Raw genomic sequence first — 14,612 nt, 5'->3', positions numbered from 1 at the left:
CAGATCACTGACATTCCAACTGTGACGTGGACACACACATTATAAAACAGTGATGTGTTTCTCTGTTCTGAGACAATCTGACATTACTTTTTCAAAAGACAAGAGGAAAATCAGATTTTTCGCTGCGCATGCTTTTCAATGACTGGTGTTGTTTAAGATGACTGGTATGTTTTCAAGCATCCATCTCCTCCCATCTCCACATGGTAATTCCTCTCAGTTAGGAGGCCAAACAGGCCACACGCAAACACACACATGTAAAAACACATCAACCTCTTTCTCTTTTTCGCTCCTTTCATCTTTCATTTCCCTCCCACTTTCATCTGTCTATTAAAAAAAGCCTATGCCTCTTAGCTTTAGGCTACAGCAGGCTGACTCTTACAGAAATCTAATATTCTCTCCCTTCTTTTTTTGACGTCCGTGAGTCTCGGTGTGATTGTTTGATATAAAACCGTGCTGGGTTATCGGCAGGATCTTGTCGCTTTGAGTTAAAGCTCTCGTTGGATCATTTATACTCAAGATTACAGTGACTCAAATTTTCTCCAGAATGATTAAGAACTCGTTCCTTTGAAAAGCAAATTGATGCCTTTTTGAATCTTGCTTATTATAGGAGTTATGGAGGTGAGTGAAACTCAGATAGTTATGCTTGTATTATAATACTTGACCGTGAAGAGAAATAAAGGCGATTACCTCAGACTTGCAGTGCATATTATTCATCAAACGCTGGGGTTACAAGGGACCATAATCACAATACACAATACAAGATGCAATCTGATGTAAAACTTCTGTACTTCTTCACTTCCTCAATCTTTCCTCCCCCCACCAACCCTTCCACCAAAATCAGAAATGTAAGGGTGGGCTGTTAACTAGCCTGGAAATCTGCATACAAGATGTGCACTGAAATAGGTCTTCAATATCTCTCTGCACTGTGTGGAGTCTTGCATAGTGTCTGTGCGAGTGTGTGCGGGCATGTACTTTTTGGAGTCTCTGTTTTGAGCAAGAACTTTCTGGTTATACTGTGATTAAGACACACATGTACATGAAACATGTCAGGGAAACAGAAGAACAAGTGACAGACTGTTCCAGACTGTGGCACCTAAAGGATCAGAGTGCAAAGAGGGCTTTCATGTCACTGATGAAACTACTCGAGGTTTACATTCAAATGGCTGCAATACTCCTTGATTATCAGACTGAGCTTCCCATCAGGTGGAGAAAGAGGAGAAAGATCATTTGATTTCACCAGCTGCTTTATAGAAGTTTCTGTTAACATGCGGAAACACAAAGCAGGAATGAGGAAAGCACCAGAGGAGAGAACTAAGATAGAAACAAAGGGTTTAGTGCACTGTGATCACTTCCATGCAAATGTGTAATTGTGGGTTTTTTTGTCTGCCTTTGGGGATCATTAAAATACTTGTAGTATTTGATCGTTTCTTGGTTCATGCTTTTTCTGTGATCTTGTTTTTTAAGCTCTTTAAATACAGAATGCACTACAACATCCATCCAGCTGCTGCTAATTTTGCCCGTCCAGCGCTGAGTCTAGAGTGCCGAGCGTTTTTTTTGTCAATTTTAATAGGCTGCTGTGGTTAAAAACTGCCACTGAGCAGTCAGAGTGCCGAGGGAACCTGCAGTATTGGGTGGTTTGTCCGTTCATAACATCATGCCTAATTTGAGGTGAGTCGCATTCAGCTGGAAAAACAGTGACGCCACATAATTCAGTGCGCCGGTACAAATCAGATCCTGAGGACATTGTCAGTCAAATTCACCGTTGCATCCACGCAGCCCTTATAAAGCAAGACAGTTTGAACTGTTAGTCTTAATTAACAATACCTAGAGGGTGTTTTAACATTTTATATTCATTTTTTTAGTCGGGTTTATGTCATTTATTTTATTTTCAGCAGCATAAAATATGAGACAAAACAGTGTGCCATGTTTTCTGTTTTTGATAAAAAGGTTCTTCTAAAATTCATTCTGTTTTGTAAAATCCGTATCTATATCAATATAATTTATAACTCTTACTACTATGCAAATTTAGATTTAAATTGCACTTATACAGCACTTTTCTCCTTTATTTGAGCTCTCAAAAGGCTTTCTTACAAGCCACATTCACACACACACACACACCTACACAAGTGTTTTTTTTGTCTAAGAGCTTTTAACTTAACATTTATACATTCAAACACCGGGGGCAACTCAGGGCTCAGTGTCTTGCCCAGGGATACTTCCGCTTGCAGACTAGAGGAGCCATGGATCACATGACCGACATTCCAATCAATAGATGACCCACAGCTGCTTTAAAGGACATCGACTTTAGATAAATAGTTGGAGAAGTTGGATTTTTCTTTCTATGTTTTGATCAAATGATTTAAGCATTATTCATGCAGGTTAATGAGCCCAGAGAATCCAGCTTCTACTGAACAGACACATGTATACGCACAAATATATATATAAAAGTAAATTCTAATAAAGGGTCTGCTCAAAATATTAAATAAATGCAGCATATAGATTTCCTGTTTATGCACAAGAATTCTACAAATGTTGAAAAATATCATTGCTTTTTTACCACACAATAATGTAGTTGGTCTCACTACTGCTTGAAGTCAAGGGTGCTACCTGAGCAAAGCATGCAAGAGGCCAAACTTATGACTTATTGGGAATTCTGGATATTTGCCAGCTCTGTTTGGAAACGGGTGCCTCACAATGTCTTTGTGCTATCTACCTGGCAGGATAAAGACCATACACTGTTCTGCTTTGACTAAGTAGGACACTTGCGTTCCCATAAGCAGCTCCACCAGTAATACTGAGAAAAGTTTAAAGATGTAGAGCATGTGTGAAAACAGCTTGTAATTCATTCTGTTCACCCTTGAGTGCAGCTGTCTCTCTCAAGCGGGTGTGGCACCCCTAGGTGCCCACTGAAGCATTTACCTGCACTTTGTTTGCTTTGGCTGTTGGCAGACTGACTGACGAGGGCTAAATCACTATGTGACTACTGCAAGCCATTCACTGTAATGCATGCCTTCACGTTGAAGTCAATGATAGCAATAAATCATAAAGAAATTGTTCATTTAAATTAAGGCACCCTTCACCGTGCAGCTATGTGTGCGTGCTGTGTATTTGTATATATGCGTATGTGTTGGAATGCATGGATTGTGGGTGGTCTAAGCAAAACTGACACCTACATTCAAAAAGTCCGTTTTTTCTTCAGTTTTTGACGGTCTTAGTTTGATGATGATTCGCTACTGCATTTCCTTCACTCGTGCTGTCAGTTGATTCCAACAGTTGATTTCAAAATGTACTCAGATAGTGTAAAAATTTTACGACTTAAATTAACATTTTTTATGTATGAGTGCATGCATGCATTCTCACCATATATGGCTCATGTCCTGGCTGGCACTGAGGGCAGGCCTGGCAGCTGTTACTGGTCTGGTTGAAGAACTCATTCTGTCCACAGATGTTATATTCTGCACTAGCAAACACACAACACACCTGGAGGAAGAGAAAGAGAGTCAGAAACATATAATAACTTGTGAAAACAGAAATGACAGATACATACTACTGCTGACAGACTCCCTGTGCAAGACATGTTTGCAACCGGCAAAAAGATTAAAGGCACTGCTGCTTAATAGATCCAGATCGACGCCTAATCTAACAGATTTATCACACGGCTAATATTACTTATTTGCTGATCTATCAGTAGTGGAATTTGTAATTTCCAATAAATCATAATCAGGAGAAACACTCTTCAACTATGTTACAAGTGTTGACATTGCATAGTTTGTCTACCAGAGGGCACTCTGCAAGTTTCCCAATACTAACAGTTGTGTTTGGAAATACAACAACCAGCTTATTCAAGCAAAAACAGATCAGTAAACAAACAGCTACACTGTTGTAGTTGTTTATTTACTTAATCATCCAATATTTTGGACTATCAGATATTTAAATCACCTAATATTGGTATTGGTATTTGCCTTAAACATCATTTTTTAATTCTTATTATCATAGTTTAAGTTCTGGAAAAGCAGATACTCCAGTTTCGCCACAAAGAAATGGCTGATGATATATATAGGGCCTACATCCATCTTTCATTTTATTTATAGAGTCTATAAATAAAGTTAAACATCCATGAATCAGCATCTTCACTTTAACTGGAAATAAACAAGCAGCAAATAAAACAAACATGTTGACTTCTTTGTCTGCAATAGCTCAGATGGAGACCATCGTTAGCTGTCCTCATGTCAAACAAGAGTTTGCATGATCCCATCAATTGAATGTGTGTGTATTTGTTTGTGGTTGTGTTACTCATCTTGTTTAGACATAAATATATCTGCACAGTAACTCATTAACCTCAATCGCTGAAGTGTGAGGTGAAGACCTGGTTTAGACCTTTCAGGTGTAGGTTAGGGTTGCATGAAGAAAAGTTGTGGTATTGGTTAAGATTTGGAAATGAACACAAGTCAGTATAACATCCTCTAAAATGTGAAAATGTGACGGTGTAGCCTATGTGTCTTTGTGCCGTGTCACTGTGGCTCACTGTAATAAGTAGCAGCTGGTATTTATAGCTTTACCAGCACACTTTGTCCTTTTCCAAACAAACAAACTGACTTTTAAAAATCATTTGCAGTCCAGAAAATGATGGAGTGAAAGTAAATGAGTGCATGACTGTGCATGACTAAGTTTCTCCATCTTCTCTCTATTGTTTAATAACATCTCCCACTCACTGTATTCTCCCTAATAACCATCTCATGTCAGCAGAGATAAGGCACCATTTAAATAAATATACATCTACACCACGAGTGTGTTTATGTGTCTAGATATTCAGTATTTGACTGCATATATTATCTCATACCAGATATTTGGTGAGTCAAACCAGATCCTCCAGATTAGCTTGCAATAGTTCACAGGTTAAGTAGTGCTTCCAGTGATGAGTAAATTAAAACTGGTGGATTTAAAATGTTTAGTTTGAAACTGAAATCCTTCGTTTAAGAGCTAGTGTGGAGTCACTGAGAGCAATCACTTTCTGCAAGAGACATTTAGATATTGTCTTTCTTTGTGTCTTTATTCATTTAACAGTTACAACACATGCTAATCAACATCAAGATACCAAAAATATTTAAAGATTTAAAGATGCCAGATTTGATCAAAACTGCTGTTTTACATCTGGTTTCCCAGGGAAAGTCGCATAAAAAAAGAGATTCAGCAAAAACAGATATTAATACCTCATCAGAGAGAAATTCGTTTCAAATGGTCACAGACCTGGTTTCCCATCAGCTTCTTTAAGATGAGCTTTAAATGTGGGATAAGTAGAGTGCTCGTTTATTGTCATTAGTAAGCTGTTCTATTTACTTCCCTTTACTAACAGCACAGATTGTCCAACTGCAGTGCGCAAAGAAAAGCTTTTCTTTGCAAGCTCCTTTGACTACGATGACCTGGATGACTGAGAACCTTCACAGACGAACAGATGAGTCGCCCCCTGCTGGCCTTGCAAGTGTATGCATGTTTAAAGCACATCGGCTTTCAATTTTTTTCAATGCAACTGATGTATTTAAAAAGCATTTAAAGCAAGATGACGCATTCTTTAACGTCTAATAATTATCTCAGCCTATAGAATTAAAATTTAGCAGAAAGTAAGGGGACTGCAAATAATATAGTGCTAGTATCCATCACTTCTGTAATCATCAAAAGGGTGCTATGTTGTATGACAGTAGCCGAGAAGTATACTGTCTGTCATTCTGGGAAAGAGGTTAAGATGAGGGTGTGTGTCAGAAGACTGCCAGTAGGTTTCAACATCAAAACAAGCTGAGAATCTCCAGATTGTAAGACAGATTATAAAGATATCTGTTCTATAAAAACTCCAAGGTTCACTAATTGGTACAAGTGCTGAAGAGTTATGCAAGCTGCTGGCACATAAAACCACAAAGTCTGTTTTTTTCCTGTGCCAAATGTGGAGTTTATTATGGCTGCGAGCCATACTGCTGGACCAATATGGGTTTCTGAGGGGTCAGCATCAAAAACAAGATGACGAAGTTAAATTAAAGCTACTGCTTTATGATTTCAGAAGAAAAGAAGAAAAAAGTAAAGAGAAGAGCAGAGGAATGCAAACAGCCAAAGATAAGGGGTGGAGAGGGGGAGTAAGTGATGTATGAAGATATGCAAGGGAGAAGATTTTATCAAATATAAGGTAAAATAAGTGGATATGAGGCAGGAGAGGAAAACTTACTAATAACGAGGACAGAAAGATCGACTTCTTCTCCCTCCTTTCTGACATTTTTGTGTGTTCTTCCTGGGAGAGCTGAGAGAAAGACAGGTTGTTAATTCGAATTATATTCATGCAAACATTCCAGCATTCAGACTCCTGCACAAAACTTCAATCATAAAACAGCATTGTTATGAATCTCAGCATCCTGCCGACAGCAGTGCTGTCAGTGGGGATATTGTGTGTCTGTGTGTGTGTAAGTGTCGGTGTGGCCCAAATGACTTCACTCTCATGCTGATAGCACGTCACACCAAGAGCAAGTAATAGCAACAGAACAGCCCATGGCATTCTTCTGACTCATAACTACAAGCACACATCACCGTTGGCTAACCTCTGCTTCAATAAAGGTTGGTGATATCACTTAACAACATTTAATTATACGCCTATTTCTTTGTTATGTCTCTGTCACGTTAGGTTAGAAATTTTCTCCAAACCTCAACCTCAGCTGAAACGCGAGTAAAAACATATTTCAAGCTTAGTTTCACACTGATGGCTGCCACTTAATAGTGCAACTAATATTTAATGCTAACCTGGTATGGAACCAGGGTGGAAAAAGTTGGCTTGCAGTAGGGTGTAAATCCCCAGAGTAATGTAGTCGATCAGTAGGTAATAAATCAATTTGATGTTTCTAATTCAGTTTATAGTTCTGCTAAGCACAGGTTAAAGGAGAAGGAAAACACTTAAAATAAAATGCCTAGGATCCATTTTCAAATCATACTTCCACAGCTACTGCGATCATTAAGTTGACATTAGGTAAACAGCAATTTTACATTTTGTGATTGTTTCTGCAAACACGCTAAAATATTCTTTACCTCGCTGCTAAACGGTTTAATGACAAGCTAACGCGAAAACGAAGAGTTTGCAAAGGTCGGGAAAGCTATAAAATCCCGGACGAAGAGAAAGCTTGTTTAGTTTGGTTTTTGTGAAATGACAGCTGTGTTTGGATATAAGGTTGTTGATAGCAGCACTTCATAAAACATGTGTGTATTCCCCCTTAATGTGCCAGAAATTAATCTGCTGTGTGGTATTGTTTGATTGCTTGTTTATTTCTTGGAAATGCAAGCGTTTCCAAGAAAGTGTCTCTGATTTTAGTCACTGTATGTTTGTCCTGCACTGAGTATACAGCATTTCTGTGTGTGTGTGTGTGGCTGTCTGTGTCTATGTTTAAATACCATTCACTGATATATTTTGCTTGTAACATTAAATTACTAAATTATTATTAAGTCATTAGTTTATCACTGTCAACGGGGAACTAAATACATATGTCTCCGAGTAACTCAGCTGGCTGGGATCCGTTCTAATTATTATTATTATTATTATTTCTACCTTGCTAGTCCGTCATGGCATAGATTCAACAAGGTGCTGGAAACATTCCCCAGAGATTTTGGTCCATACTGACTTAATAGCATCACTTAGCTGCTGACGTTTTGTCACAAATTTGAGTACAGTGAACTCGTTGTCAGACTGAGATGATTTCAGCTTTGTGACATGGTGTGTTATCCTGCTGGATAACAGGCATCAGATAATAGATACAGTCATTTTTCTGCCTGTTTATAACGGGTCATGACACATACTAAATACTGGATGACACATCATTATGCAAACGAACAGATTTTTTTTTTGTACTTTCAAGTCACAATTTCCGGTGTATCTGTGGCTCAGTACAGTTAACATTTTTTTTCTTCCTGCAATATAAAATTAAATAACATTTTTGTTTGAAGAATCCACAAAAATCCCAACATGTTTGAATCCTGATTATATGGTCATCAGCTATCAAAAGAACATTATACAAAAAAGTACGTGACCTCATTAAAATCGGTCATTAAAATCAATTTCATATTGTTCTATGATATCTTTTTAAGTATGGATCAGTTTAACAGTCATCAAGATGCATTCATGGAAATTAACAACAGCGCTGTCTTGTAGCAGGACTGGCTTTCATCATCCATCAAGGCAATGACTCCCCGACATGTACCAGTAGTTTTAGCTGCCTAAATCAGAAAACCAGCAAACACATGCACTGACACTTTGATAAAAACGTGTTTTACCGTTTTAACCGGTGTGGCCCCAGGTCAGATCAGATCAGATCAGTTTTGCACACTGACGGCTGAACTTTAAATCCATCTGAACTTGTCGAGAGTATCAAAGTATTTTTGTGTATGTGTCAGTGTGTCTGAGAGACAAAAAAAGGAAGAGACCACAATTATCTGAGGTCACAATCTGTCTGCTGCCTGGCTCCAAACCTCTAAATTCATTCTTCCCTGTCTCACACTTGACTAAAAACCTTCTGATCTTCAACGATGGCTAATTCTACAAACCCAGAGGTTTGATCTTGCTTAATTACAGCATCCACATACACGCACATGCACACACGCACATGAACACACATATACGGGGGCTATAAATGCGCACAATTCGCTTTTAAGGGCAGGACAGGCTTAATTGCACAAGTACTTGTGGTAAGACCACAACCGGTGTGTGTGTGTGTGTGTGTGTGTGTGTGTGTGTGTGTGTGTGTGTGTGTGTGTGTGTGTGTGTGTGTGTGTGTGTGTGTGTATCACTGCTGAAAAGGAGATAAAAGGGGAGACAGTTTTTTTTTTTTTTTTTGAAATCAGGAAATTAAGATCTGCCAAATGGCTATGGACCCCCTCAAGGCTTCTCATTATGGGGTTAAAGTGATACACACATAAACCCAAGCACAACACACACACATAACTCCAACATGGCAGCGTTTGAAGACTCTTGGTGTCTTCTGACAGTCTGCTTTACCTCTTTCAACCCGCACGCTGTCTCTCTAACCTCAGCTTTCTCTGTCGGGGCAGGTCTAAGATGAAAGTAAGCCTTTAACCCCCCCAAGGGTATTAATCTTCTAACGATCCTAAAATCACCGATAAATAACCCTTGTGTCTTTAGCTGTGTCATTACTAAGTAAGAGTGTAAGCTGCTCTTAGTTACACAGCAAATGTACTGTGTATGAATCACAGTCCAGCATTGTTCATCTGTAGTACATTTTTACAGTAGTAAACATTTTCGAGAAGCCTTTTGGTGCCTCGCTGGCTTCATTAGCTCTGTCTTCATGTCTGCTTTTCATTTGGTTGCATCTGATTGCTGTTTTTGTTAGCGGAAGAAATTAAATGTGCAATACCACAAAGCGAGGGGGCGGCAATTTATCTCGCTTCATTTCAAAAATGCACAATTTCAAACGCATTAACCTTAAACGCATGTAACACTAATCAGCAAGACCTAAAGAAGGCATCTTTTGCCAAAGCTGTTTGGCCTACAGTGACAAGTATAATGCTGTAATGTTGCTAAAGATCCAGAGCAGAACTTCAAAGCGGGTTAAAGTCTGTATTGATATGGACTGCAACAAAATGTGTCAGCTAAATGTGATAGACTTACTTAAAGTCATTATGGTGATGTTTACATCCTGCAGGTGAAAGGAGATGTTGGTCTTTGGAAATTCCCATAGATTACATCATACAAGGACTAAGTAGACAGGCTCCACGTCTTTCTTGCTAATTCCACTTGTCCTCTTTTTTGTGCAAGTGAAGCAATGTACCACTCATAGACGTGGCTTAATGTGCTCAATGTGCTTGAATTTTTGCAGTAATGCTTTAGATTTTAATGCATAAGTAAATTATATATGTTCAAAGAAAACACTAAAGGCTGTCAAGTGTGTAAGTGTGTGTAAGTCCAATGATTAGTTTATGCGATCTACTTTTTTATGGGAAATGGACTAATTCTATCTATCGTGTCAACAATCACTATTTGGACGGAACAGACAGTCGCAGTCTGTTCAGTCTGAGGACTGAAATTCGTATGAGTTGTATAGTGGACTAATTACAAGTCGTGATACCATAGCTGTTGGAAGCTATGCAAGTGATTCTGTGTGTTTTTGTGTGAGGTCATGCTACACTTACTGGAGCAGAAATGACCACAAATGTGGTTCAGAGTACTTTGTCCAGTGTTTACGTGAGGATGTCCACCCTGAGAACGTGAGCAGACAGGCTGTGTGTGCAAGCTGTTAATTTATTAACTTAAGTTAGTCAGAAAATCGAGTCCTGTAGCATGTGTGTGAAATTGTAAAAAGACGTATTTTAACTTGAACCAAGACAATTTTCTAATAAGTTGTTTTTGTGATCAGGTTTTGTCAAAATAAACTAAACGGAATGAAGAGAAAACTTGAAAATGATGCCAGGTGTATTTGTGCTCTTCAACCCATCTTGTCTGCTTATACAGACTTTCTTAAAAGTGCAAATTCTCATATATGTAATTTCAATCCAACTTTACCTGTCAATGTAGCTGTCTAGTTCTTTAGATGTTAATTCCAATGAGATCATTTAGTCAGGGGATTATTATATAGTTAGAAACATAGTGCTAAAGTTTTTCATTATGTAGTACAATGAGGGGATTGTCTGACCGGTCCTAAATTCACTCTTCAGCATCAGCAAAAACTAGAAGAGTCCTACAGCAAAGCCCCAAAGAGAGTCAATGTTAGCATTATGGAGTAAGCCTGAGATTAAGTAAGGAGAAAGCAGAAAGTAAGATGAAAGACTGTGGCTAACTTCACAAGGGTCCTTGGAAAACTGACGTTTCAAGCATCTTTAGTCCCAATCACCCAGGTCAAGAGACCTGCCTGTGACCACCTGGCAACCACTGGTTGTTTGTAAAAAATCAGCATTTCCCAAGTGGTCGCTGGAAGTTGCTTGGTGAAACCGATCACCAAGAGGTATTTGGTGCTGCACTGAAGACCTCATTGTGATTGCTTTATTTGTTCGCAGACTGCCAGAGTCCCCTGTATTTTGCTTGGAAGATGCCAACTTGTCTGCAAATACAGCTCACTAAGTGGTTTAACTTTCAAGATTGCAACCCAGACTCGAAACAGACCACTGAGTTTCAAAGTAAAAGAGGCTGATGGTTAGTTAGCATGTAGGTAGTCCACCATTTGTACACCTGTTTTTAGATCTCTTATAGGCCATAAAGATTGTCTGATTGTCACTCTATATGTAATTTGTTCTCACCAGTGGTCAACCAGTGTTTTACTATGATCTTTAGTGAACCCAGTGATGATGGTAATCATCTTAAACATTGCTCTTTCCTGATGCCTGCCTCTTTCTCCTCTGTGTCACTGATTTAATTCCTTTCATTAAGCTTTTTCTGGGAAATACGCCACGTCTATTTCACTCCTTCCTTCTGTGCTCTCCTACGTCTGTATCATTAAGCAATGTTACAGATGGATTGTGTGGAAAATGGCTTTTCAGCAACAGTGTTTAACCCTGTAAAGGATATTTATTACCCTGACTTCCTGCCCCGTGAAGTATTAGGCCAATCAGTGGCCAGGGAACAAAGCCAACAAGCTAGTCAATGTAGAAAATGAAGAATTTGGTAAGAGGATGGTTTGTGGTCTCTTGAAAAGCACTTAATTTCTGATGACAATCAAATCAGCAGCAGGGTCCAGCCTTTTTTCATCTTGGGATTTCTTGGTTTTTCTAAAAGGAAAAATCTGTTTCCCATTTAGATCGTTCCTTCACTCTTCCTCCCACTTTTTCATCTAACCGACCCCTTTTCCTGTCTTAATGACATTTTTAATGATCCTTAAACACGATGTAACTTCTTGTTATACAGATGAAAGTACATGTTAAAACTAAATACCTAATAGTCATATACTTTATATAATGTTTAAGTGATGCCAAAATTAATTCTTAGTGTCATAAAAATGCAAATTTAGAAACAATTAAAGTTTTGCAAGAAAACCACAATTAGTACTAATGCATTCCTCATATTAAAAAAGAAATCAAACTATCTAATATAGCATATCCAGTATACCTGAGGAGAATTATACTTCAATTTGAACATCTATAAAAAAAAGCAATGTTGGTCTTTTTAACCAATAAACCTGCCCAACGCTGCCATAAACACATTCCTACACAATCCAACCAGGTCATAACACAGTCTGACTGCCTTAAACTACCTTGTTTGTCTGCATGTGCATCCAAGAAGCACAACACCTCAAACCCATCTGTTTTCTTGCAAACCTAATGGCAGCTCTATTTCAGCATCACCATCTTTAAGCCTCCGTCAGAACACAAGATGTCTTCACTTGATGTCTTTCTATAGAAGATTCCACCCATTACAACATCTGATTTCTAGTGCATTTTTTAACATGTTAAGGAAGTTTATAGTTTTAATACATTCCCACTACATTAGCCCTGAATCACAACAGACTGTATACAACTTTATACCAATTACCAACCGACAATTAGTTGTGATCAGTTAAAATGTAAACTATAGTGTTGGGATATTATGCAAGTCAATTATCAGTTTTCTTATAGGTAGTAAAACTTCAGTGGCGTGGGTTTCTAGATAAAACAGAAAGCAGAAAACCACACATTTTGTGGATTTCCCCACTATCAAGTTTCTGTAGTCTGTCATTTAAACCTCCACCATCTCCGATAAACAACCTACTTTAACAAGACTTACATAGCACAGATTTTTATTTTCACCGAAACTGGACGACTGTACGTCTTTTTATACAAACGTTGTTATGTTTTGTGACAGGTTTTACACTCAAGAGGATAAATCACTGAAACGCAGTAGAATAAAGTAAAATTTCACAATGCAACCTCAAATTATAAAGAGATTAAAACGAGATTATAAGCATAAAACCCATACTGCACGAGCCTATAATTATCAGGGGGGAAAAAGAAATAAACTATTCTATTCAGTGTAACACCATGTCATTAACTGAACAGTGGCCATAATCAGCTACCTGCACTTAACAACCTGCTCGAAAAGCATAAAATCACACTTTACTCCTAAACAATGTGCAGCTTTCAAAATTAATCCAACTATGTGTTTAAAAATGAGGCCATTTTGCTGTCATTTCATATTTAGGTATCCTCAGTAATCATAAACTCACCAACTGTCTTTCTTTTCTCCAGTGAATTATGAAGAAGGAATGTGCTGCTGGCATTTTGTCTCTTTTGAATGATTTGCAGGCAGCTGGAAAGTAAATAAAGGGGTGGTGGCAGCAGGCCTGTCACTCAAATTAGACCAACCGCTTTCACCTTCAGCTGAGTCAGGCCATCAAAAACTCAATCAAAACTTCTATTAATGGATCTCACTGACTTCTTGTACTAGTCTTTAAAAAAAAAGTTAAAGTTTAAAAGTCTTGACAAGTCTTTGAGAAAGTCAAACTCACTGAATGAAGTAGCCATCAAGACTCACTATTGGGGAACTAAATGAGCCGGAAATAAATACATCTGATTTGCAACATGATTACTGTCTTAAGTTTGATGTGAAAATAAACGCTGATTAAAGGGATTTCCAACTCTGGAGACATACCCAAACCTCAGACAACAGCTGGCTCTTGCCTCCTCACTAAATATCCATTTACTCCAATCCCACCCAACAGCATCATCCGTGCTTTTATCAATTCGAGCTGCGTTTTCACAAGAGCGTCAAAACATGCTTTGCTGCAACTTGAATTTCCACCAACAAATCAGAGTGCAATTCTACTGTGACATGGACACGCAGCAAGTGCAGTGACTCAGATATCATCTAGAGAACCGTGATTCGTGTAAACATGTGCCGCTAAGAGACGCGATGACGAGAGCCAGCTCGAAGACGGACTTGAGTCCTTGATGGTGAATAATGTCCATATTTTTTAAGCACAACAGAAACACACTTTCAATAATTTGAACGCACAAAGCGAAATGTATGTTTATGTGCATGCATGTGTGTGTGTGTGTGTGTGTGTGCATACATGTGTGATGTTTCTTCATGTCTCTTCATCTTTTGATTGGTTTAATTACAGACTTACTGTCAGCTTCCCACTCAATGCGCAGGAAAAACAAACTCTTAGGGCACATGAAAAGAAGTCGCGAATGCCTACACACACACACACACACACATGCAGCACACACCTATCACAGTTCAAGTCAGTCACCGTGCTCTTTGATTCTCTGCCTGCCGGTGATCTGTCTTTCATCGTCTCCACTCCTTGATCCCTTGTTCTCTCTTTAGCTCTGCCGGTGCATAACATCTCTCTCCCTGTCTCCACGTCTGTCTCTGTTTATTTTGCATTGACTGTAGGTGGGAAGCTTAATCTTCTACCTGAAATTCCTCTGTATGTCTTATTCCTTCTCTCAATACACCTACAGTAAAGAAAAAAACAACTTTCAAAAATTAGCATAAATATGTTTTTGGGCTGTGCCCCTTAAAAAAGGTTTCACTGGCCTTTTTGCTCCTAGAAGACACTGTGCTGTAACAAAGAGTGTTAAAGAGTGTTTAATGATCAAATCAAGCTCAAATCAACAGCGGACATGCTTTTCAGTAACAGCAATGACTCATTTGATGTGATTAG

The 14,612-nt window shown here is 38.5% G+C and overlaps 1 protein-coding gene across 2 annotated transcripts in view; it reads right to left on the bottom strand.

Moving 5' to 3' along the window:
* Window positions 1–14,612, bottom strand: part of edar (ectodysplasin A receptor) — a 43,475-nt gene that overhangs the window by 17,494 nt on the left and 11,369 nt on the right. For both annotated transcript variants that reach the window (XM_085385083.1, XM_085385084.1), the window contains 2 exons: window positions 6,212–6,283; window positions 3,361–3,480 (listed from right to left, as the gene is read on the bottom strand). In XM_085385083.1, coding sequence (XP_085241209.1) covers window positions 3,361–3,480; window positions 6,212–6,283 — 192 coding nt within the window. The remainder of the gene's footprint in view (window positions 1–3,360; window positions 3,481–6,211; window positions 6,284–14,612) is intronic.

The sequence above is a fragment of the Rhamphochromis longiceps genome, linkage group LG16 (assembly GCF_057381845.1).
Source record: "Rhamphochromis longiceps isolate RC_006_pf linkage group LG16, R_longiceps_female_GT1.1, whole genome shotgun sequence".
NCBI lineage: Eukaryota > Metazoa > Chordata > Actinopteri > Cichliformes > Cichlidae > Rhamphochromis > Rhamphochromis longiceps.
This window is presented reverse-complemented; position numbering and strand designations above follow the sequence as displayed.